At 40.0% G+C, this 23,439-nt stretch overlaps 1 protein-coding gene across 5 annotated transcripts in view; it reads left to right on the plus strand.

Moving 5' to 3' along the window:
• The window catches only part of TOX2 (TOX high mobility group box family member 2), a 307,223-nt gene that overhangs the window by 189,298 nt on the left and 94,486 nt on the right, over nt 1-23,439 (plus strand). For all 5 annotated transcript variants that reach the window (XM_074292384.1, XM_074292387.1, XM_074292386.1 and 2 more), the window contains one exon: nt 14,565-14,810. In XM_074292384.1, coding sequence (XP_074148485.1) covers nt 14,565-14,810 — 246 coding nt within the window. The remainder of the gene's footprint in view (nt 1-14,564; nt 14,811-23,439) is intronic.

A 23,439-nucleotide genomic window follows, 5' to 3' on the forward strand; every position in this document is an offset into this window, starting at 1 on the left:
CCATCAGTATGATAGCATATCTCCGTGATAGTTTTGTGATCTACTTTTAAAATTTTTATCAGTTTCTTCTTTCTAGCAGACAAGTCTATAGCAGAGATGTCAAATGTGGCTACATGAAGCCCACAACTCTTTCCAATGTAGCCTGAATGAGATTAAAATGTATTTCCTATCTGATTTTAATGTGTCAATGTATTAATTTTAAGATATACATATATACATACATATATGTGTATATATATATATATATATGAACATGGTTTTCTAAGTCAATATGAGGTCTGCAGGAGTGTTTATGTGGTTTAATGGCTCCAAAACCTATTTGAGTTTGGACCCAATAATTTACAATATATTTCTATCATGTTGCTTCCCCCCTCTCTTCCCACTGATTCTCACCCAGACACTCTCTGCTGGGCTTTCCCTCTCTGGCATGTGGATTTTCTTCTCATAAACAAATCTCAATATGCAATGCTATTTCATTGCTCTTTTTTGGTTGTTTTGTTCTTCCTGGATAAGGATTTATTTCATTGTCATAGTTGATCTAGTCTCAAGCATATCATGTCTCAGTGATAAGTCATGTCAGAGGGACCTGCTTGTATTAAAGTCTGCCTTGTTAACATCTCCTTAATTATCTATATTTTGTGGTCAGAAAGCTGAAGGCAGGGGCTTTCTTGTGCCCAAGGAAGTACAATGCTGCCAGACAGTTGCTCTCAAGCATTTGAAAGACCCTTAGGTAGATGAGGGATTGAAGTTCTGCTTGGCCCAGAGGGCAGAACTAGAAGGATGAATGGAAGGTATAGAGAGACAGATCTCCTTTCTTTGTAAAGAGCTGGCAGAAAGTGGAATGGATCCTGTTGCTTGGTAGTGGTTGGGTTCCCTACCAGTGGAGGTTTGAGTATTAGTTGAAATCACTGAAGTCTCTCTCATTGTAGTTCTGGGAGGGGGACTGGGGATTTTGTGTCACAAGTACCCTCTTAGTTGATCAACAAGCGTTTATTAAGTCCTTACTATGTGGGAGGCCGGGAAGAAAGAAAAAAAATGAAGTCTGCCCTCAGAGAACTTATACTCTAATGAGGAAAATATGCAAAACACAAAATGAGCATAGAATAATTTCAGGGCTATCTGAATTTCAGACTGCCTTGGGCAGAAGGTAGATCAGAAAGTCTCTGTGGAAAAGAGAGTACTTGAAATGAATCTTGATGAAAGCTTGGGATTCTCAGAGCCAGAAATGAGCCAGAAGTTAGAATGTTATGGGGAAGACAGCAAATAGGCCACTTTGGCTAAACCATGAAAAGAACAAAAGGAAATCATATACCTGGAAATGTGGGCTAGAATTCTACTGTGAAAAGCTCTCTAAATGCAGATATACTTTACATTTTGCCCTTGAGGTAACAGGGAGCCACCAGAGCTGTTTTTTGTTGTTGTTTAGGCAGTAGGGTCACACAACTCCTAAGTGTCTGAGGCCGAATTTTAACTCAGGTCCTCCTGACTCCAGAGCCGCTGCTCTCATTACACCATCTAGCTGGCCCCATCGTACTTTCTTGAGAAGGAGATTGACATGGTCAGATCTGTGTTTTAGGAATATCATTAATGAACTTCCTGCTGATCGTGCAGTGCACATAGTAAGGTCTTTGCTAGTTAGGGAGCAGAGAAATTCCTGACTCTAAGATTCTAAAGGAAGCAGAGTAATCCCCTGGGGTCTCAAAAAAATGCCTTGAGCCAATTGGAGCAAGTGACAGGGTGGGAAGGTTTCAAATCAATAGATAGCTGTCTAGCAATTAAGTGGATATGCAAGCAGAAGTTAAGGCTGTATTTTCCAGGGACATTGTAGGTAACTGAATTTGGAATCAGAGTACCTGGGTTCAAATCTCAATTGCCATTTACTCTCTTTGCAAATGTGAGCAGCTCATTTAACCTCTGTTGAAGATGGACTTGAAGCTCTAAGTCATATGACCCTAAGAATTGTGGCCTGGGTATAGAATTGAACTACTGGCTTCAGAAGCCCTATCCAGCTTTAAGATTCCATGGTTGGATATCGCTGCTGCTGCTGCTGCTGCTGCTGCTGCTGCTGCTGCTGCTGCTGTTTAAATGGCGGCATCGTCCTAAAACAACATACAAAACAAAAATTTCTATATTGCCTAAAATCTGATCTTGAGAGCTTCTTCTTTGAACTCTCCTATTACTACATTGTAAGCTCCATGAGGGCAGAGCAGTCTTAGATAACACAGTGTTCTGTGCTCTGCAAACAACAGCTGTTTCATTAATGTCCCACAAGAAAATAAATAGTACTTTGTACCTCTTGTATGTGCTCATCAAGTTACTCTTTGCACTGTAATTACCTCATATATGCCTTATTTTTAATATTTTATTTTCCCCCAACTACACATAGAGACAATTTTTAAAATTCACTTTTTAAAATTTTGAGTTTCAGATTTTCTTCTTCCCTCCTTTTCCTTGCCTCCCTGAGACAGTAAGCAATTTGGTCTAGGTTATAGATGTTCAATCATGTAGAACATATTACTAATATATGCCTCATTTGCCATTAGACCCTAAGTTCTCTGACGGCACTTCATCTTCGGTAGATGGTACTTCATCTCTGAAGGAATCTCATCTTTGGATTTCCCGTAGTGTTCCGCGTGCTATGGGGCTTAGGGAACGTTTTTTGAATGAATGAGTGAATGGTTTCAAACCTACAAGAGATTGCCATTTCTTCCCTTATTCCAACCATCGGTTTTGTCATTTGAAGGCTATCTGTCTCTTTCATTCCCCATGGGGATAAAAGTTGCCTTGCTAATCCTTTCTCTCCATTGGCAGGGTGCATCTTGCCTAGGGCAAGTATGTCTGCCTGATAGCTACTATAACCTTTTTGTGAACCGGAAAATTTCCTGAACCAAAGTCCTTGGGGACTAATGTGGTCTTTCCTGGATACGTTTTTAATAAACAAAGCTAATGTATAATTTGACTGTCTCCCATTATAGAGCTGTTCTCTAGTCCATAGGATAGCAATTCCAGGGTCCACAAAACCAGTAACTTACAGAGCAGAGAAAAGAAAAAAAGACAGTAGGCGCCAAATTGTGTGTGTTGCAAGAATTGAAACGGCTTCTCCCGCTCACCCCCTTTGCCTTATTCCAAGCTTTGAGTGTGAGATTAAATCATCCCCCCAATGCAGGTTCAATGCTGCAGTAAGTAACTCTATTTTTATTTTCTCCTTTTGGTTTATGTGTATGCCTTTTTTTAAAGAGGACATTTTTTATTCCGGGAAAATGACAGGGCCAACCAGAAGGCATGATTGTGTAGATTTTGAGAAGGGCTAGAGCACTCCAGTTCTGATATACTGCAAGACATGAATCAGAAAGATTCTATTAGAAATCTCTCGAATAACTGACACGGGGGGGATTCTCCACTGTGATTAATTTCACTTGGTCATTATGAACACAGACAAGTCGGACAAAATTGTATTTCAGTCCTCCCTGAATTCATAAAATCACTCTATATACAAGAAGTTATAGTTTTTGACTATACTCTATTTGACAGAATTTCAGTTTAGGATAAGATACTGTCCAATTTTTTAAAGGAGAGAAGGGGAGCCGAAAGGCAGCTGAAAGGACAATGCCTGATTTCTTTTGCAGAAGGGAGGTAGTTTGGTGCAGTGGAAGAGCACTGGATTCAGCATTAGGGAATTTGAGTTCCAGTCCTGCAAACACACACACACACACACACACACACACACACACATCCTTAATTACTTTTTAGTTTATGATCTGGGGAACTTCCTTTAACTTTCCTTAATTTTGAATTTCCTCATCTAAAAAATGGAAATGGTCATTCCTGCCCTTCCTGCATCACAGAAAGATGAGATAATAATGGATTGGGATCTTCAACACTTTGAAATTATCATGCGTCTGTAAAGATTTATAATTGTTCTGAGGATCCAGTGGGATCAGTCATTCAGTAAATAAGCCCTTGTGCAACATAGGAGGGCATTAGAGATACAAATGCAAAAGTGAGACTGGCCCTGCCCTTATAGAACTTGTGTTCTTCTAATCTCATTTCATAGACAAGGAACAGAAGTGCAGAAAGGTTGAGAACTTGCCCCAGTTCACTCAAATAGTATATGGCAGAGCCAACATTTGAACCCAGGTGGTGATGATGAAGATGATGATGGTAGTAGGGATGGTGATGATGATAGTGATGGGGGGGATAATGGTGATGAGGATGATGGAGGATGGTGGTGAGGATGATGATGACCGACAACTGCAGATGATGATGAGAATGTCTATCATTTATATGCAGCTTTAGAGTTTGCAAAACACCATATCCATAACTCATCTGTTCCTCACAATCCAGTGAAGTAGCTATGATAAGGATTGTTATTATCACAGTGAAGGAAGCCTGATAATCAGATCAGTGAAGTTAAGTGACTAGCCCATGGTCACATGGTTAGAAAGTATCAGAGATCTAAATTCAATGCTCTTTTTTGCTAAATGTAAGTATGGGCTAATAAGATGACCCAAAGCACATGGATGGATATATGTGTACCACTGTAGATTTTCTGCTTTTAGTATTATATTAAACTTTTTTGGTTTGTTTAAATGACACTACCTGCAAAGTAAGCACTTTTCCTTAAAGGCCATTCACAGCCACATTAGGAAGATGTTACATTATTTTGGTCCGTATTTAAGAGTTTTTATTTTTTAAAAAGCATTATTTACATATCAGCTTAAGAGATTTTTAAAAAGAAATCCTTCTGGGAAAGGGATAGAAACTTCTTTGAATTATAGCATACGGTTAACAAGCATATATGTTTGAATCAATATCATAAATCTCGCGCTTATATCCATGGGGCTCTGAAAATAGCATTCGTTTTCATTTGATCTATTTAATTCTTGAGTTCACTGAATCAGACATAAGAAAATTAGGCAACAAAAGGTTGTGGAAAAAGCACTTGACCTGGAACTCCAGAGAGCTAAATTTTAATCTGAACATTGTTATTTTTAGCAAATGTTATTGATAATAATAACTAAAACTACTTTATAGATATCTCCTTTGATGCTTGAGAAGTAAGGGCTTTCATTGTTCTTATTTTATGGATGAGGAAACTGAGTTAGAGAGAAGATTAAATTTTTTGCCTATGGTCACATAGCTATTAAGTATCTGATGCAGGATTCAAATTTGGATCTTCCTGACTCCAGTTTAACACTCTCCACCTTCTTGTCCCATGACTAGTAGGACAATAATGTTCCCCTTTCTGGGTCTCACCTCACTCACCTGTGAAAAAGGAGATGGATGATCTCTGGTAGGCCCTTCTGGGACCCCAAAAGGCTCCTTCCTTTTAGGTAAGACTAAGGAAGGAATTTTAGATGGGATTCTTAGTCTGGAGTTTCTTTATGGAGCACTTTCAGAAAAGTACCATGTCATGTATTATGTCACGTCTTTTCTGAAAGCAAGACCATAGATCAGCTGACCTTTTAAAGAAACCTTCTGTCTCTGGATATTCATGAGATTTTAGATCCAACTGTTTACCTGTGAGCAGGATGAAATCTGAGTCCTACAAATTCAGGATTTGATTGAATTAGTAGGAAGCATGTATGTGTCAGCATATTTTAGTATGTAAAGTAGGTTAATTGCCTCTTTAAATGAATTTTCATAATCATGTTATTACAATATTTTGATACAACATATGCTTATTTGTTCAAAAGACTTCTGGTTCATTGGGTAACTTCCAGTATTGAAGTTTTGATTTGCAAATGAAAAAAAAAAAAACAATGGGGAGTCAGAAGATTCAGGTTCCTAGGCTATGTTCTCCCTTCAACTTACTGTGTTATTCTGAATAATTGTTTTCTCCTCTCTGGCCTTAAACTCTTAAACTTAAAACTCTTAAAACAATACAAAACAAGATTGGGTTGTATGTCTACGCTCTTATTTACAGCTCTGGGAGTACACACTTTCCTTATTTCCCCCTCTATTCCTCTCTCCCACCCTGCTTCCATTTGCCCTGCCTCTCTCTATGATACACTGAAAATAGCACACAGAAGATCTGAATTCTAGTTCTCCCTGCAGAACTGACTGTCTGAAATTGAGCAAATCCCTTTCTCTCTCCAGATCTCAGTTTTCTCCCTTAAAAATGAAATACTTAGACCTTAGAAGTGACCTTAAGAAGTGACCTTAGAGGTCTAATCCATCAAGTAAGGAATAGATGGGAGAACTCAGATCTATCAACCCCATAGCTTGTGATTATTGTATTTTGGGGGATTTATCTCCCCACTATATTATTATGCAGCCTTCCAAAGCCAAAGTCTAAGTTCTAGTCTTTAATGTTCCTGCTGGGGTATCCTTCCTTGAAACCCACCTGGTTCTTGCAGTCAAATGATGGATTTAAAGCTTGGCAAGATGTTTGACTTGTACTGGAAGGACATTAAAGCCCCAAGAACAGAGGGAGAGACAGAGAACAGGGGCAAGTGTGACTGACAGAGCTATTCTTGTCCTCAAAGGGTCAGTGTTCTTCTGCCCTAATAGACTTCCTGCTGAAAGACAAAGCAAACGAAGAATATCAATGATTTATCAGTTTCTCCCCTCACCTCTCCCAGCTCAGTCTCCAGCACAGCCCTGGGCACATTATAAATGCTTTAATGAATACCAACTGTCAGGAAATTCAGCCAAAGAGGTACTTAAGGCAAGTGATGGAGGCCACAGACTTCAGGATGAAAGGACCCAGAGAATTGAGTTTGAATCCCAACTCTGCTATTGTTGACCCTACCTGTGTGACCATGGTCAAGTTTAACCTTTCTGGATTTCAGTTTTTTCACCTGTTAAATAAAGAGATTGTCTTTGATCATCCTGTCACCTTCATTTCCTTTAGACCTAAGGTCAACCTGTAGCCTTAAACTGCCCAGCCATCATTTTATGCCAGCCACGTCCACAGCTGTCAGCCAAGTGTAGATCGGTATTGATCTGTATATTTCCTGCTAATTTCCCCAATCTGAATTCCCTGCCACAGTATCTGCCAAATACAATCTTAGCACTTGCTACTCAGTGCTGTTTGACAGAACAAGTGTTTACTTCCAATAGTCGTGACCACCTGGCTAAACTGAATAAAAATTTCCTGAAAAATAAGGTTCCAGAAAGCAGAAATCATGGTTTTTGTTGGCATTTGTTTTGTGCCTATTTGTTTTTCATGTTGTAGTATGAGGGCTAAAGAGGTGAATCACTGTGGAGCAGTCCAAATTTACTCTTGGATCTGGCAGAAACTGGTAACTCACTGGTACCATATCTGAAAGGGAAACTATTGGTACCAGCATTGGGCAAGCTTTCTCCATTGTCCCAGGTCACCGACTAAGGGAGCCCTCTATTGACAAAGCAGACGAGGAACTGATGAGCCAAAGCTGGGACAAGAGTGAACCTTGAATGCGGTATCGGTGACTTTACTCTGGGAGCACTAGCAGAGATCACTGATCTACCCCACCTCCCCTTCTCCATCTCCTCTTCCTGAGCCAGGTTACTGTCAACATGTACTCTGTTTATTCCAAAATTATCATTTGAGTCTCTGTTGTGTGTAAAGCTTCATGCTGGACACTAGGGAGAGGCAGATATAAATTAAACCCTGGTTCTTGCCCTCATGGAACATAGTCTTATAAGAATGTTGATATGTTCATAAATTAAATATAACCCCATAACAATGGGACAAATGCATTAAAGTCACAAACAGTTTTAGGAGATCCAATAAAGAAGAGATGACTACTAACTAGTTGAATCAAGAAAGTCTTCTTGGAGGGGATGACTTTGTAACCAGGTTTGAAAGATAGGATTTTAGCAAGAGATCACAGGGTGGAGAGGGGATGGTATTCAAGTTACAGGGAAGGAACTTGGAGTAGAACTTGGACCTTATTGGCTTTTATCTTTCTTTTGCCCTGTGAACCTCACAATCCTCAAGAGCTTTCAGACTCCAAGGGGAAAATTCAGCAGATAAAACTTTATGGTATTGAAATGTCTTGATTGCATTTACAATTCTGAATAGACCCCCTAGTGCTCACTATTAAATCTAGGAACTGTCCTCATGGATTCTGTGGCTCTGTGCGAGTATTCCATCTCCCAATCTTCTGTCTGTATTTGAGACTCAAGACTATCTGGTCTAGGGAAAAGAGCTCTGGATTTGGTGTTCCTTTCATTTAACACTCTCTGTTCAGATTTCAAGTCTTTTCCCTGGCTGACCCTATGACTGGAATGACTGAACACAATAGTTATCTATTAGAATGCCATTAGAATGTCAGCTTCCTGCAGGCAAGAATTATCTTTCTTTGTCTTTATAGCACTCAGCAGATTGCCTGGCACATCACAAATACCTAATAAATGCTGACTGATTTGACAGCTAATTCACAGCTAATGGGTTTGAATTCTAGCTTGGTTCCTATTCCTTGTGGGACCTGGGACAACTAATTTCATATCTGGGGGTAATCATTCCCTTCTCAAAATAGTGGGGAATTGGGCTAGTTGATCTTTTAAATCTTTTCCAGCTTAAATTTTGTGATGCTGTGATGGGTATCTCTATATCTGGAAGGGATTTTCATCATCTTCTTGGAGTGCTTCTTGAAACAGAGCAAATGATATCCTTCCCAGGAGGTGGAGAGGGGAGTTAATTAAAATAAATTGGTTAAAAGAGAAGCTGCTGAACTATGTCTATTCCCCATCACTGAAGAAATTGATTATGATAGATCTAAAGCCTCAGGTAGGGCACATCCAGGTGTATGTTAGAATTAGCTAAAATGGCTCAGAAGAACTAATTTTTAAATTTTCACTGTGAGCATTTACATCTCAGAAATCAACAAATACTACAAATCAGGGCTTGCTTACTATTTTGTTAATTGTCTAGACTTAAGTAAGTAAGGAAAATATCAATAATTCAGATTAAACTTAAAGGTTTGTTGTGCCTACCTTTTTTCAGAGAGCCAGTTGTTAAACATTTGCCAGCATTTTATGTGCATGTATACTATTGACACGGCTCTTCTTGAAATTTCTAGATCATTTCATGCATCTCTGCCCCATGTGGCAAGAGATTATTGTGATCTTTGGCCTGGGAATTGTTTCGTGTTTCCAGGACATAATTCCATCTGTGCCAAGTTGTGAAGGTACCCCAAAACTAAGTCTGCTTTAGTGTCCCCATCTAATAATAGCACCATTTTGTTTGCACTGGACACTTGGAGAGGCACCCTCCTGGTTAGCAAGGAAGAGGAAACCTTGTTTAAAAGAAAGATTAACTTGTTCATTCATAGCCTTCATTGAATACCCTGTTTTTACATGCAGTTTTTATTAGAATTATTAAAATATAGCCACATGTGTATATTATATATGCTAAATTCTATATAAAGGTAGGGATGGAAGATATTAGTTAATAGTAGCAACTAACATTTATGGAATGGAAGATAGATTGTCAAGATGATTCAAGGAAAAGTGGATTTGTGTAGAATAATCCCAATTGGCTACGTAGCCAATTGTAAATTTATTAGAATATTAGACCCTTAGGATACTTTCAGATTCACAAAGCACTTTACATATATTATCTCATTTAAACTTCCCAACAACCCTGTGAGGTTGGTGGTATTATTCCCAGTGAGGAAATGGAGGCTCAAAAAGGAAGGTTAAGTGACTTACCCAGATTACATGACTTAATAAGAGTATGAGATAGGATTTGAACTCAGACCCTCCTGGTTCCAAGGCTAGATGCCTAGGTGGGATATAAAAAAGGAGAAAGAGGGAGAGAGGGAAGGAGAGAAAGGGAAGGAAAGACAGAAGGAATGCGGGTGAAAGAGAGAATGGCAGTAACAGATGAAAGGAGAAGGAGAGAGAAAAAGAAGGGAGGGAAAGATGGAAAGAAGGAAGGAAGGAAGGAAGGAAGGAAGGAAGGAAGGAAGGAAGGAAGGAAGGAAGGAAGGAAGGAAGGAAGGAAGGAAGGAAGGAAGGAAGGAAGGAAGGGAGGGAGGGAAAGAAGGAAGGAAGGAAGGAAAGAAGGAAGGAAGGGAGGGAGGGAGAAAGGAAAGAAGGAAGGGAAAGAAGGAAGGAAAGAAGGAAGGAAGGAAGGACAAATAGAAAAAGAAAGAAACAGAAAGCATTTGGGAGAAGGAGAGAGGAACATTGTAGAATCCTACCCCCATCTCTACAGATAACTAGCTTTATAATGTTTAAATAAGCCACTTACCCTCCCTGGAATTAAAGAAGGTATCTGAAACCATGTCATACAAAGATCATTGAAGAAGCCCAGAATGTTTAGCCTGGAGAAGCGAAGACACAATTAGTCCCTTCGAATCCATGACAAGCTGTCATGTGGCAGAGGGATTAAACAGTATTCTTTGTTGTTTGAGGCCTCAATTCTCATTTGCTGGGCAGGTATCTCTCCACATCTTGTTATCCTTCTTTATAACTCTAACCTGGGACTTGACTCTGGCTCCTGATTGGTTCCTTGCTATGTCATTTAGATCAGAGAGATGGACCCCTGCTGGGCTTCTCCATCCCTCCCTCACGCCCAGCAGTATGTGACAGAGCCCTGGGTACACAAGTACATTTCTGTATGGCCACATTTGATTTATGTGATTAGCCAGTGAATGGAAAACAGATTGTCAAGATGAGTCAAGGAAAAGTGGATTTGTGGGAGAATTATCCCAATTGGCTACCTAGCCAGTTGTAAATTTATTGGAATATTAGACTCTTAGGATGTCAGAGCTAGAAGGGGTTGTACAGACGATCTCTTCCAAGTTACACAGAGAAGGAAACTAAGTCAGACAGGAGAAGTGATTTGTCTAAGCCAGGGCCAGAGCCAGGAATACGCCCTAGTCCCAGTTTTTCTTGTTTGTTTACCTGACTGCCTATAGAGCTAATTGTATTTTTCCTCTCCCAAAATGCTAAAAGAATATGTGAGGTTCTAAATTAGTCAGATTGGGCACTTGGGTACACTCTCCAAGCCCTGCTCAATTGAGCCTCTCTGGTTTTCACACAGCTGTGTAGACCAGGCAATTCCTGGAAGAAGCTGTAAATTGTTAATAAAATTTTTTAGAAAGCACTTTGCGATTGTAAAGTGCCCCACTAAAGCTAAATGTCCATAATCGTATGTTTTCTTACAAAGTTTTATTGTGACGATTCAGGGAAAGTATGCACATGGAACTGAATTACTGGCCTTTGACCCTGGCCAACCGTGGCAGCTGCCCCTGAATCTGGTGAGCCAAGCATCCTTCTTCTTTCTCCCACCTCCCCAACTCTGCCCCCTACTCTCTCAGCAAAACCTTCCCGCAGCATCATTCAAGTATTACTTGTTGGCAAAGCATAGCACTGGGAGCCAGCCCGAAGAAAATGGGCAGTACTTCCAACTGTCGAGACCAATTATGTTGATTGGATATTGTCTAATCTGATTCTGATTGTGTGTTGCTGTGATCCTAATTCTGACATAACTGTAGAATACTTAAGATGATTTCAAAGGCATTGTAATTTAAGAGGTGTAGCTTTCCCCATGCCTGCTGAGCACTGTACTCCTAAGAGAAATATTCAGGGATTGTGATCAGTGACCCACTTTTTTCATATGGAAAATGAAACATCCCATAAGAACAGTCAGAGACTTGTAAAACATCAGAGCTGCTAGGGCCCTCAGGGGCCGTCTGGTTCAATAGCAGAGGAAACAGGACCAGGGCAGGGAAAGAAATATAGGAATACCTCTACAGGACCCTGCCCTCCTCCATGAGAGCTTCAGGAAACTAATGAGGTTTTACATAATTTCATTAAGCAGTGCAAAGCCACTTGCTTGTAGACCTGATATAAAAATAAACCACTTGGAGGAATGAGCTTGAGGAGGCTGATTTATTCAAATCCATCTCCATGCCATGTTCTGAAATCCTCTTAAATATCTGGGAAAGGATCCACAGACCTTTTCTAAGTCCCCATCTCCAAAATGAAAAGTGTTACCAGATCCCTGGAGGGGGAAAGAAGAGAGGGAAGGAAGGTCTGGTGGGCATTCATTTAGCCCTCTGCCCTGTTTACAGTTAAATTAAAAAAAAATTAAGGCGAAGGCTTGAGCCTCAGGAAACAATCCCTGAGCCAGGGAAAAGCGATAGGTTATTGGAATGTACACTACACTCTTGATGTTCAGTTCAATGGAACAAATATTTATTAAGCATCTACTGTGTGCCAGAAACCATTCTGAGTATTGGCGATACAAAAGAAAAAAATTAATATACTTGATGCCCTCACAGAGCCATGATTTTGGGATACAAACACAAGAAATGAAACCAATTCTTTTCTTAAAACATATAACTTCTGCTGGTTGAAAGTGAGATCTGAGCTGCTGTTGTCCTATTTGAGTAAAATCAGGGAACCCAAGGAGACCACAAGACATTCCCACCCCTTATACACACACACACACCCAGTTGGAAATGAGAGTCCCTAAAAGCCTCCCAGGAACTGGCAAATCTTGCCCTCTCCAATAGCATTCCCACACCAGTAAATGCAGCAGGCATTTATGAAGCACCCACTATGTTCATCAGTTGCTGGAATACAAAACCAAAGATCGATCAGTCCTACCTTCAAGGAACTTATACTCTGCACACAAACACACCTGGAATCCAAAGGGGACGGGAGGGGGAGGGAGGTATTAAAAATATTTTGGAAATCTAGGCAATTGTAGAGTGACTTTCAGAATCCATGTTAAATAGACTGATTCTTTTAGATGCAAGTAAAAAAAGGATAATGCTTTCACTGGATCCGAGGAAGCTGGATTAATCAAGGCTGTCATACATGGCTATATATATATATATATATATATATATATATATATATATATATATATATTTTGCATACAACTGTATTTCTTTCTATCTCTAAGACATGCACAACATCTAAATCCAACCGTGATTTCAGGTGATTTTTGAAAACGTTCATTAAAATTTACATGAGCTCATACAGATAAAGCAGAACTTCTAAGAACAAAACTTAACATTCAAAAATAAGAACCTCTTGTTTCCAAGGGACAAAGGCTGCCTGTGTTAACTTCCACAGCTGTTCTGTTTCCAGGGAAGGGAACTGGCTCTGTGGGATAATCCTGAGGCAGGAGGTCCTCGTCTCCATTTCCCTCTCCAAGACCTCATAAAATCTTAGACTATCAGAGGAGGAAGAGACCTTAGAGATCATTGTGGCTAACCTCCTCACTTTGCAGAGGCCCATTGAAGAGCCTCTGCAATGACTTTCTCAGGGTCCCATAGCAAGTGTGACCTAACTCCCTAGGCTCCTAACTCCCAAATTCAAATCTTTCCACCCCACCCACCTCCCCTCTAAAACCTACAAAATTCACCCATCATACACCCATCATCATATGAGACCATTTCAACAGTGAACAATAAAACTTCTCCCACAATGACAGAGATTACTATTGTATTATTATTGCTAGTTAAATCAAATGATATAATACATATAAAGTGCATTGCAAAGCTTAATCTTTATAAGCATCTAGGGGAGTCAGTAGATAAAGCTCTGAGCCTGAAGTCAAGAAGACCTGACCTCAAACATTTACTAGCTGGGTGTGACTCTGGACAAGTCATTTAATTTCTGTCTCAATTTCCTAAACTGTAAAATAAAGATAACAATAGTATTTATTTCAAGATTATTGTCATGAAATAATAAAATGAAATAATATTTACAAGTAGCTCATAGTACATAGCCGATACTTCATAAATGCTATTTAATCTAATGTATGTGCTATTATTTTTGTGTAGGTTAAATTCATTGAAAGTTTTTAACACATCAAAAGAATATTAAGGTTTAGAAGGTGGGTCTCTAATATTTCTGAGGAGAAAAAAAAGGAGTAAAAAGTATATCAAGGCTGTCACACTTGGCCATTTTGGGGGTATACATCTGTATTTCTTTCTAGATTTAGATCAGCCACTACATCTAAATAGTGCTCCACTCCACAAAGCTATTTCTCATAGTCCCTAATGAATATCTCAGCCACCAATTTTTTTAAGCAGACATTGAATTGGGTACCAAACAGGTTGGTCTGTACTTGCTGGACTTCAGCAAGATGCTTGAATTTTAAGCAATATAGATGTTGAGATACCTGGGAGAAAACTCTAGCCTTAGGGCTCTCCAGGGAGCTGAATTTATTTACACTAAGATTTATGTAGTACATTTTGACTTTGAGTAACAACCAAGCAGAAAAATAAGGCTGAGAGGGATAATGAGACAGGACTGAGGCTGGGTTGGGACTGGGAATGGAGATAGAACTGTGGTAAGTAAGGACTCTGCCTATCTTCCTCTAGCTCTCTAGTGTTACTATATGATGTCCTGGTTAGCAAAATAAACTTAGGCTCATTAGATTACTAGAAGAACTTCTGGAGAAAAAAGTTTGGCCCAATGACATTGGCAATCCTTGGGAGTGGCCATTATGTTATTTGTTATAGAATTATTATAGTATTATAGAAATTGCCTTAAGGGATTCGTTTATGAAGGGTCTGACAAAGGGTCTCTGTTGTATATGCTGTTTTGTGATTCTGTGTGGCAAAGAAGTGATACATTAAGAAAATATCCTTTTGATATTTTAGACTTATAATGGTCAAAGTGAGAATAATGAAGACTATGAAATCCCTCCTATAACTCCTCCTAATCTCCCAGACCCCTCCCTTCTTCACCTGGTGGACCACGAGACCGGCTATCATTCACTCTGCCACAGCCTCCCTCCAAACAGCCTGATACCAACATATTCCTATCAAAACATGGACCTGCCTGCCATCATGGTGTCTAACATGTTGACTCAAGATGGGCACCTCCTTTCAAGTCAACTACCCACAGTAAGTAACCTTTTCTCTTACCTCCACCAGTCTGAATTGAGATATTTCACTGAAAATAATGATTCTTTTGCTGTTGTTCTCATTACTATTGGTCATGAAATGAGATGAATTAAATAAATGGATGATTCAATGATCATTTCTTAAGCTGGACTAGGCACTGGGGGGTAAAAAAATTACAGAGATCATGATCCTAGGTGATATGAACAAATAAGGAAATAAGAGATCATTTGAGAAGGGATAGAGTGATTATATCAAGGGGGATTAAGGAAGGCTTCCTGTTGGAGGTGGCAACTGAGCTGAACTCAGAGGAAAGCTAAGGACTCTAAGAGGTGAATGGGCATGAAAACATTCCATACATGAGACTCCAATGAAGATGAAGGGCTAAGTTTAAGGTTATTCTGGCCAAAAATTATAGGAGGATTATTGCAAAAGTAAGTCTGGAAACAAAAATTGGAACTAGCAATTTTAATTATCAAGTTGAGTAAGTGGTATTTCATCTTAGAGGCAATAAGGAGTCACTGGAAATTGTAGAGCAGGGGGATGACTTGGTCAAGTCTGTTCTTTAGGAAGATTATTTTGGCAACTGTTCAGGGGGTAAATTGGAGGGGGGGAAAGGGGAAAGCCACTTGAAGGCTGGGAGTCTCATGAGGAGACTATTGCAGTTGTTCAGATGAGAAGTGAGATATTAAACTAGGAAATGGCCAAGTAGAGAAAAGGGGATAAGTGGCAGAGATATAGTGGAGGAAGAAATGACAAAACTTGGTAAACAATTGGTTATGCGAGCCCAGGGAGAGAAAGGAGAATGATTCTGAAGTTGCACAAGTGCATGATTAGAAGGATGGCAGCATGACTCTTAATGGCAATAGAGAAATTAGAAGAGTAGATGTGTTTAAGGAGAAAGGTAATGGATTGTTTTAGACATCACAAGTTTGAATCACCCACGGAAAATCCAGATAGTGGTTTCCAGTAAGCAATTAGGACAGCTAGGTGGAGCAGTGGATAAAATGCCAGAGCTAGAGCCAGGAAGATTCATCTTGGCAAGTCATTTAACCCTGTTTACCTCAGTTTCCTCATCTACAAAGTGAGCTAGAGAAGGAAATGACAAACCACTCCAGAATTTTTGCCAAGAAAACTACAAATAGTGTCATTGAGACTCAGATTGAAATTGAAAAAGATGGAACTGTTGTTGTTCATACTCAAATACGTATGTATACACTCATACATGTATAGCTCTATAAATGTGTGTGTCCATCTGTAGATAGATGGATATTCTCCTTCCCTAAGGACCTCTTCTGATCCTTGTCAAGGCATAGAAATGGCCCTCCTGCCTGGGGAGAGCAAGCTCTGTCCCATCCTACCAAGCCAAAAGCCTATAAATGGTCTGAGGACCCAGACTAACTGAATTCAGAGACTCATCACCAGAAACTTGCCCAACAGATAAACATTTTTTCTATGCTAACTGATGAAGCTATTGACCATACTATGTTGTAAGGTGTGATAGATTTGTGATCTGTGTCTCCAGAAGGGGTGCTCACATCCATGAAATCCCCTGCCTTTCCAAACACCTATGGTCCACGAGCTCATTATAAGTTGCTCTTCTCTATTCCTTCAGGGATATGCCCAGAGGACAACAATTTCTTGGCCTATTTCGGTAGTGTCTGAAAGAAATAAAACTGAATCCAGCTTTTCATTAATTCAGACTGGCCTTCCCAATCCCATAATCCAATAGTGGAAATAAGTAAGGTTTGACCTATTTTATTTTCTGTTTCTATGGAATGAAATACCTGCACAATAATATTGCCCAGGGAAGATGGTGTCAGATCAGGTACGGGTATCAGGTCAGAATGTAGAGCTAAAATGGGGAAGAGCAATTGGCTTACTTGTACTTTTGTTGCATAACATTCAGGGAAAGGGCAAGAGTGTGGAGGTAAGCAGGGGGCAGAGAGATACAGAGAGAGGTAAAAGTAAAGCATAATCTTTAGGTGGGGGTGAAGGGCAAAGGAGATACAGCCCCTGCCCTCCAAGGATTACAGCCTGGTAGGGAAAGTAGGACATAAATAAGAAGAATAGGATACAGGTCTACAAAATGAGATTGAAGGAAAATGTCAGAGAGGTATGAACAGCATGATGTGAAAGGATGCAGAGGAAGAACATACCCAAACAGGGTGATGATGGAGCACTGGGCTTGGGGTGAGGACACTTAGTAGTTGTGAGATCGAAAGCGAGTCATCTTCTTGTCAGAGACTCAGCTTTCTCATCTGTACAGCGCACTTCCTACATCATGAGGCTGCAGTGAAGAAATTACTTTGCAAATATTAAGTAATTATTTAAAAATAAAAATAAAAAATATTAAAGCCACTCTGCAAATATAAATTGTGGTTGCAGCTGTTATTAAAAGGTAAAATTTAGAAATTTATATTAGTCCAAGCCACAGAATGCAGGAATATCATAAAACCTTTTTTGTAATGGTGAAATTCAATTCCATAAACATTTATTAAGTACCTACCCTATTCATAATTTGTAGATTTAGCTCTGGAATGGGCTTCAGAATCCATCTGGCCCAACCCTCTCATTTTAAAGATGAGAAAAATTAGGTCTGAAAAGGCTCAGTGATTCTTCCAAAGTCATATAGGTAGTAAAAAGCCGAGGTAGGATTTGAAGCCAGATCCCCTGACTCTACATCTAGAATTCTCCTCATGTACCATATGCATGGCACGTTAGTTGGGGCTGGGAATGCAAAGATTGACGCAGTTCCTATTCCTGGAGAGCTCAATAGGAGGTGGGAGAAATACACATAACAGGCCTGATGCTAACCATCTCTGGTGATTGTGGTCCCTGCTGCGGACAGCTCTCTTCCAATAATATCAACACCAGGCCTGCCTTTCTGTCTCTGATCCCACTTCCTCATCCAGGATTCATTAGCTCATTCTAGAAGTTTTATTAAACATCTTTTATTAAACACCTCCTATGTCCCTGGCACTATGCTAGGTACTAGAGATACAGATATGAAGTTGATCTTTCAACTAAAAAGCTTTTATTCTTCTGGGAGTGCATGCTAATGTCAAATCCAATCCAATAAATATTTATTAAGCACCTACTATATGCCAGGTACTAACATAGATACTAAGAATAGAGGTTCGAAAATGACACATTCAACTAAAAAATTTACATTCTTTTGGGAGTGCAGACTAATGATAGATCTAATCCAATAAATATTTGTTAAGTACCTACTGTGTGCCTACTGTGTTATGAGTACTGAGGATAAAGATTCAAAAATAACATTCAACTAAAGAGCTTACATTTTTCTGGATGCTTATGTTAAATCCTATCTAATAAATATTTATTAATATGTGTGAAGTACTACATTAAGTTCTAGAGATATAATTAACATAAAGACAGCCCATCTCTCAAGGAGCTTACATTCTAAAGGAGTCAATATACAAAGGGAGACCCGAAGGAGGGGACAGGAGAACAGGTGCTAGTGTATCTTGTTCTGTGGAATTGAAACCATACATGACAGCCCCAAAATGGAGGCAAAGCGTAAAGGGAGGAAAAGAAGGGGAAAGCAAAAAACAAAAAATGACTCATCACTGCCAGTTCTCTTTTCTCAGTCTCCCAGGTAATTTAGGGAAATGAGAGATCTATTTTAAATCGAGTTATCTGAGTCTTGTGAGCCATGTAAAGCCATCCCATGAACTGGCTTCTAGTAGTCAGCAGCGTATGGTGGCTCTATAATTCTGGACAGCACCAGGAAGACCTAGATTCAAATGCTATTCTAACAGAGTCTACAGAGCCCAAAAGTCCAGTTTCTACTCACTATAAAGGAAGGCATTAGGAGGAGCATAGAGCATCTCCCAGTTCTCCAAATGGAGGGGAAGAAACCCAGACAGCTGGTGTTAGGGCAGTTAGTGATGCCTTGGCCAAAGCAGTGGCCCAGAGCTGACTTAGCAAGGGTCACTCCAAAGCTGGAGGGAGGAAAGGGAAAGGAGGAGTGAGAGGGAGAGAGACAGAGACAGACAAACAGAGGGAGGGGAGGAGAGAGACAAGAGACAGAGACAGAGAAATGATTGTTTAAGTCTTCTAAAGTAGAGGCTGCTGGGGGGAACAATCCAAATCATTAAAACAAGGGACTGTCTCTCCTGTATAATTAGCACAGGTCTTGGCGCATCATTTACACTTACTAAATAATTTTTCATTCACTCCTTATCGCCATGACCTTTCATCCTGTTCCTGCGGATGAGAACAGTCCTTTTCCACCCCAACCCATGTTTATTCAACCTTTTGGGAGAAAGCAGAAGTCCAGATTTTCTATTTTTTAAGAGATCTCATTGGAAAGCAGTTGGAAATGGGCCCTTTTTACTAAATTAAATATTCTTAAGGCTTCTCTCAGGGTTTGAGCTTCTTAGCTGATTAAACATTCATTTCCAAGACAAAAAGAGTCAATTTGGTGCGAAAGATATTTTTTCTGGTTTAATTTAAAGCACTGCACCTCATTCTGACCCCTATTTTCATAACTCGATAATTTTATCCTGTGTTGATTGTCTCATTTTGAGAGGAGATATTGCACTTATAAATCAGTTTCTAAAATACCCAAAGAAACAAGAAGAGTGGAATTTATTAAGCAGCTTCTGTTATGTCTGAAATAATTTATTTTGGAGGAGTCCTTGGGAAATGCTCTTTGGTATTTTATGATCGTGTTTTGCAAATGTAGCCTCCCAGTCATAAATCAAGGAGAAGCCCCTGAAGAGAAGGTACTGGCAGTTTGAGGGCCATGGAATAGAGATCTGGGGTCTGTGTCTTTCCCAAAGAATCCCCCTATTAGGACTTCAGGCTTGGAAATGAAGCCCAGAAGTGAAAGCAAAGCCCAAAGGGAAGGAAGGAGAAGGGAAACAAAAAACAAAAAAGACTCATCACTACAAGCTTTATCTCCTCAATCTCCCAGGTAACTTAAGGAAATGAGAGATCTATTTTAAATCAGAGTTATCTGAGTCATGGGAGCTCTGAAAAACCATCCCCTGAGCCTGCTTCTAGATAATCAATAAAGTATGGTGGCTCTGTAGTTCTGGACAGCATCAGGAAGGCTTGGGTTCAAATCACACTGTATGGCCAGGAATAAGATATTTTAGCCCTCAGTTTCCTCATCTATGAAGTGGGATTGGTAATACTTTTAGTATCATCTAACCTGGGCAGCTCGGTGGTACAGGGCATAGAGCACTGGACTTGCAGTCAGCAAGACTCCTCTTCCTGAGCCTCAGACACTTCCTAGCTGTGTGACCCTGAGTAAGTCACCTGCCCTGTCTACCTAGTTTCCTCATCTGTGATCTGGAGAAATAAATGTCAGCCAAGCAGAACCCAAATGGGTTCACAAAGAGCTGGACATGGCTAAAACGACTGAATCCACAGGCAGAAATGGGGTGTGGGATGGGACAGAGGGAGGCCATGTTAAGCAGAGAGAATGGCAGAGGCAGATGTGGGGTTCTGGAGCCCACTATCCATTTGCTTGCTGATTGGGAGCGTGAAAGAGAGTAGCATAAGCTAGGACTGCAGTAAATGGGCTGCCCCAGATTGTGGAGGACATCGGGTGCCAGACTCAGAGGCTTGGGGCGTATATTTTAATTGTGGCAGAGATTCATCCAAGTCTTTGAACAGAGGAGTGACATGTTCAGACTTCATCGGTCATAAATTTGGGTCTGAAAGAGAGACATCCACTCTAACCACCTCACTTTAAAAATAAATGAAGCGACTTGCCCAGCATTGCCCAAATCAGGAGCAACAGAGCCAGCTTTTGCCCCCCCCCCCAGGCTTTTGGCACCACATGCAGCATTCCTTCCATCTCACTATGTGTGTTTGGCATCTCAGATCCAGAGCTGGATAGGCCCTAGAAGCCATTTAATCCAACTGCCTCATTTGACAGATGAGGAAATTGAGGCACTTGCCACACAGATAAGAAGCTTTAAAGGTGGAATTTGAACCCAGATCCTTTGGACCAGATAAACCATCACTCTTTACACTGTGCTATTCTACCCCAAGTGATGAGGTCATTTTTAGACATGCTCAGTCTGGCAGAGGAGACTGACATGGTACCAGATTCTAAGTCAAAAAACTCAGATTCAAAGCCTCACTACATAGACTTGGGGATTTAGAACTAAAAGGAATCTTTGAAGTTATCTCCTCCTCATGTTACCAATGAAACTGAGAGGGCAAATGACTTGCCCAGGATCATAGAGGTTAACATTTAAGGCAGAATTTGAACTCCGATCCTTGTGATTTTTAGTCTAGTGCTCAATCTCCTACACAATGGCCCTGGACAAATTATTCCAACCTCTCTTTAGGTCTCAATTTCTTCAACTGAAAAATAAAGTTGGATGAGACGACCTTAAAGGTCCTCTTCTCTAAATCTCTGACTTTATGTATATACAGCAAGCAATTAGAAATCTAAGACCAGAATTCAGAAGGAAAGGGAGGCCTGAAGAGATGTGTATATATATATATAGATAGAGTGTCCCATATAAATGGAATCTATAATGATCATTTATATTTTCTATTTCAGGCTTTATTGAAAGAGTACAAATATGCAGGAATAAAAATAGTTCTATTTTATGGAACTTGTTATAGGTTTGGGAGGCATCTGCATAGAAGCAATATTTGAAGCTGTGAGAGTTGATGAGAATAGAAGAGCAGATTGATAACCCATTAGCCCCTGTTTCACCCAAAGGCACTTAGAAAGGTTGAATATGGGTGAGAGGAAAGAATAGGATGGCAATGTGGGGCATTCCCTGACCAAGGAGAGGCCCGGGCACCTTAGAATAAGGAAAAGGGTGGGGGTAGGGATGAGGAGAGTAATGAGAAGAGGCAGAGGGTCTCTAAAGACCCCTTCCCCACAGTCAGGTTTCATACTGAGCCCAGGCCATCCCTACCTCACAAGCTGTTCAGATTCTTAAGAAAATGGGGGAGAGGAGGCTAGTAGGGATGAAAGAGGCAATCTAACCTTTTTTTTCTGAACAACAATTTCAATAAGGACAGTTAACATTTATATGGCACCTTAAGAATTTTTTACATATTTTACTATATATTATCCCACTTTACATATTTTACATATTTTATCCCATTTTATCCTTACAACAACTCTGGAAGGGAGATACTTTTTTTAGCCATCTTATAGATCAGGAACTTAAGGTTGGAGGTGGTTAAGTGACTTTTCTGGAGTGGATGCAGAAGGCTTATAAGAGTCTGAAAGCAATATTTGAACTCATCTTCCTTATTCTGATTCAGTGCTCCATCTACTTTGCCACCTAGATAAAAAAGAAGACAATTGGATTTTCAGGTGCCCTTGGGAAGAGCTATGAGGTAGGCACATGCAGTAGGGTCTGGTTTTCCCCGTGGAGGGAGTCAGAGAAAGGACATCTGAAAGAGTTACGGTATACTAGAAAGAGCACTGGTCAGAAGACCCAGATTCTACCTCTTACCAGCTGTACCATGTTAGGCAAGCAGCTAATATTAAGCCTGTTTACCTCAAGTGTACTATCAGGAAGAAAACTATTTGAATAATCTTAAATTATTATAGAAATGTGAATTTTTATTTTTCATTCAGCAAGTATTTATTAATGTGCAAGGTACTGTGCTAGGGACCAGAAATGCAAAAACTAAAAACTAGACCTCTGCCCTCAAGGAGCTTACATTCCCTTAAGGAATACTACATGCTCAAAAGTAATTAGATATAAAAAAAACTCTATTAATAAAAATTAAATATAAAATGTTCTACACAAAATGATTTGGGAAAGGAGAACACTGATAGGGTGAGGGAGGAAATCAAGAGAGGCATAATGTGGGAAGGAGGAAGTGGAATCTAAGCTAGAAACTAGAAACTAGAAAGGTGAGCATCCCAAGCAGAGGCTACCAGCCTGAGGAAAGAAATGAGATATAATATTGGGGAATGGCCAAGTTTGGCTAGAAAGCAGAGTTCATAAAGGAGAGTAATTTGTGATAAGCCTATAAAGATAAGTTACAACCACAGTGTGAAGGGATTGAAAAACCAAACGGGAGTTTCTTTTTCATCTTAGAAGTAAAAGGAAGCCATTGATAATTCTTGAACTGGGGAGTGACGTTATCAAACTTATATGTATTTGAAGAACTTGGCAGGTATTTAGAGAAATTAGTCCAGGAAAAAATGAGAAGGAGCTAAACTATGGTGGTGGCCATGAGTAAGTAAAGAGGAGGAATTGAGGATGAAAGATGCAGAGGCAGAATCCACAAGATTCGGCAACTGACAGGGCGTGGAGGGTGAGGGAGAAGGAAAAGTCAGGGTTACAAATCTCGATGACTGGAAGGATGGTGGTGCTTGCCTTCAACAAAGGTGAGGGAGGCTGGCTAGCAGAGGGATGGACTTGGCAGGGAGGGGAAAGGAGAAACAATATGTTCTATTTTGAAGTTTAGGTTTGAGTTGCCTATGGAACACAAAAATGGAGCTGTCCAGCAGGAATTTATTAATCCAGGATTAGAATTCTGGGCAATCTTGATTACTCTCTGGTCTAGCCCCAGCCCAAAGAAATGAGGTGGAGATCAATTGTTGAGGTTGCAAGAGTTAAGGCATTCTCTGGGGAAGAGCTGAGCTTTTGACTCAAAGGAATCA

The sequence above is a fragment of the Sminthopsis crassicaudata genome, chromosome 2, assembly GCF_048593235.1.
Source record: "Sminthopsis crassicaudata isolate SCR6 chromosome 2, ASM4859323v1, whole genome shotgun sequence".
NCBI lineage: Eukaryota > Metazoa > Chordata > Mammalia > Dasyuromorphia > Dasyuridae > Sminthopsis > Sminthopsis crassicaudata.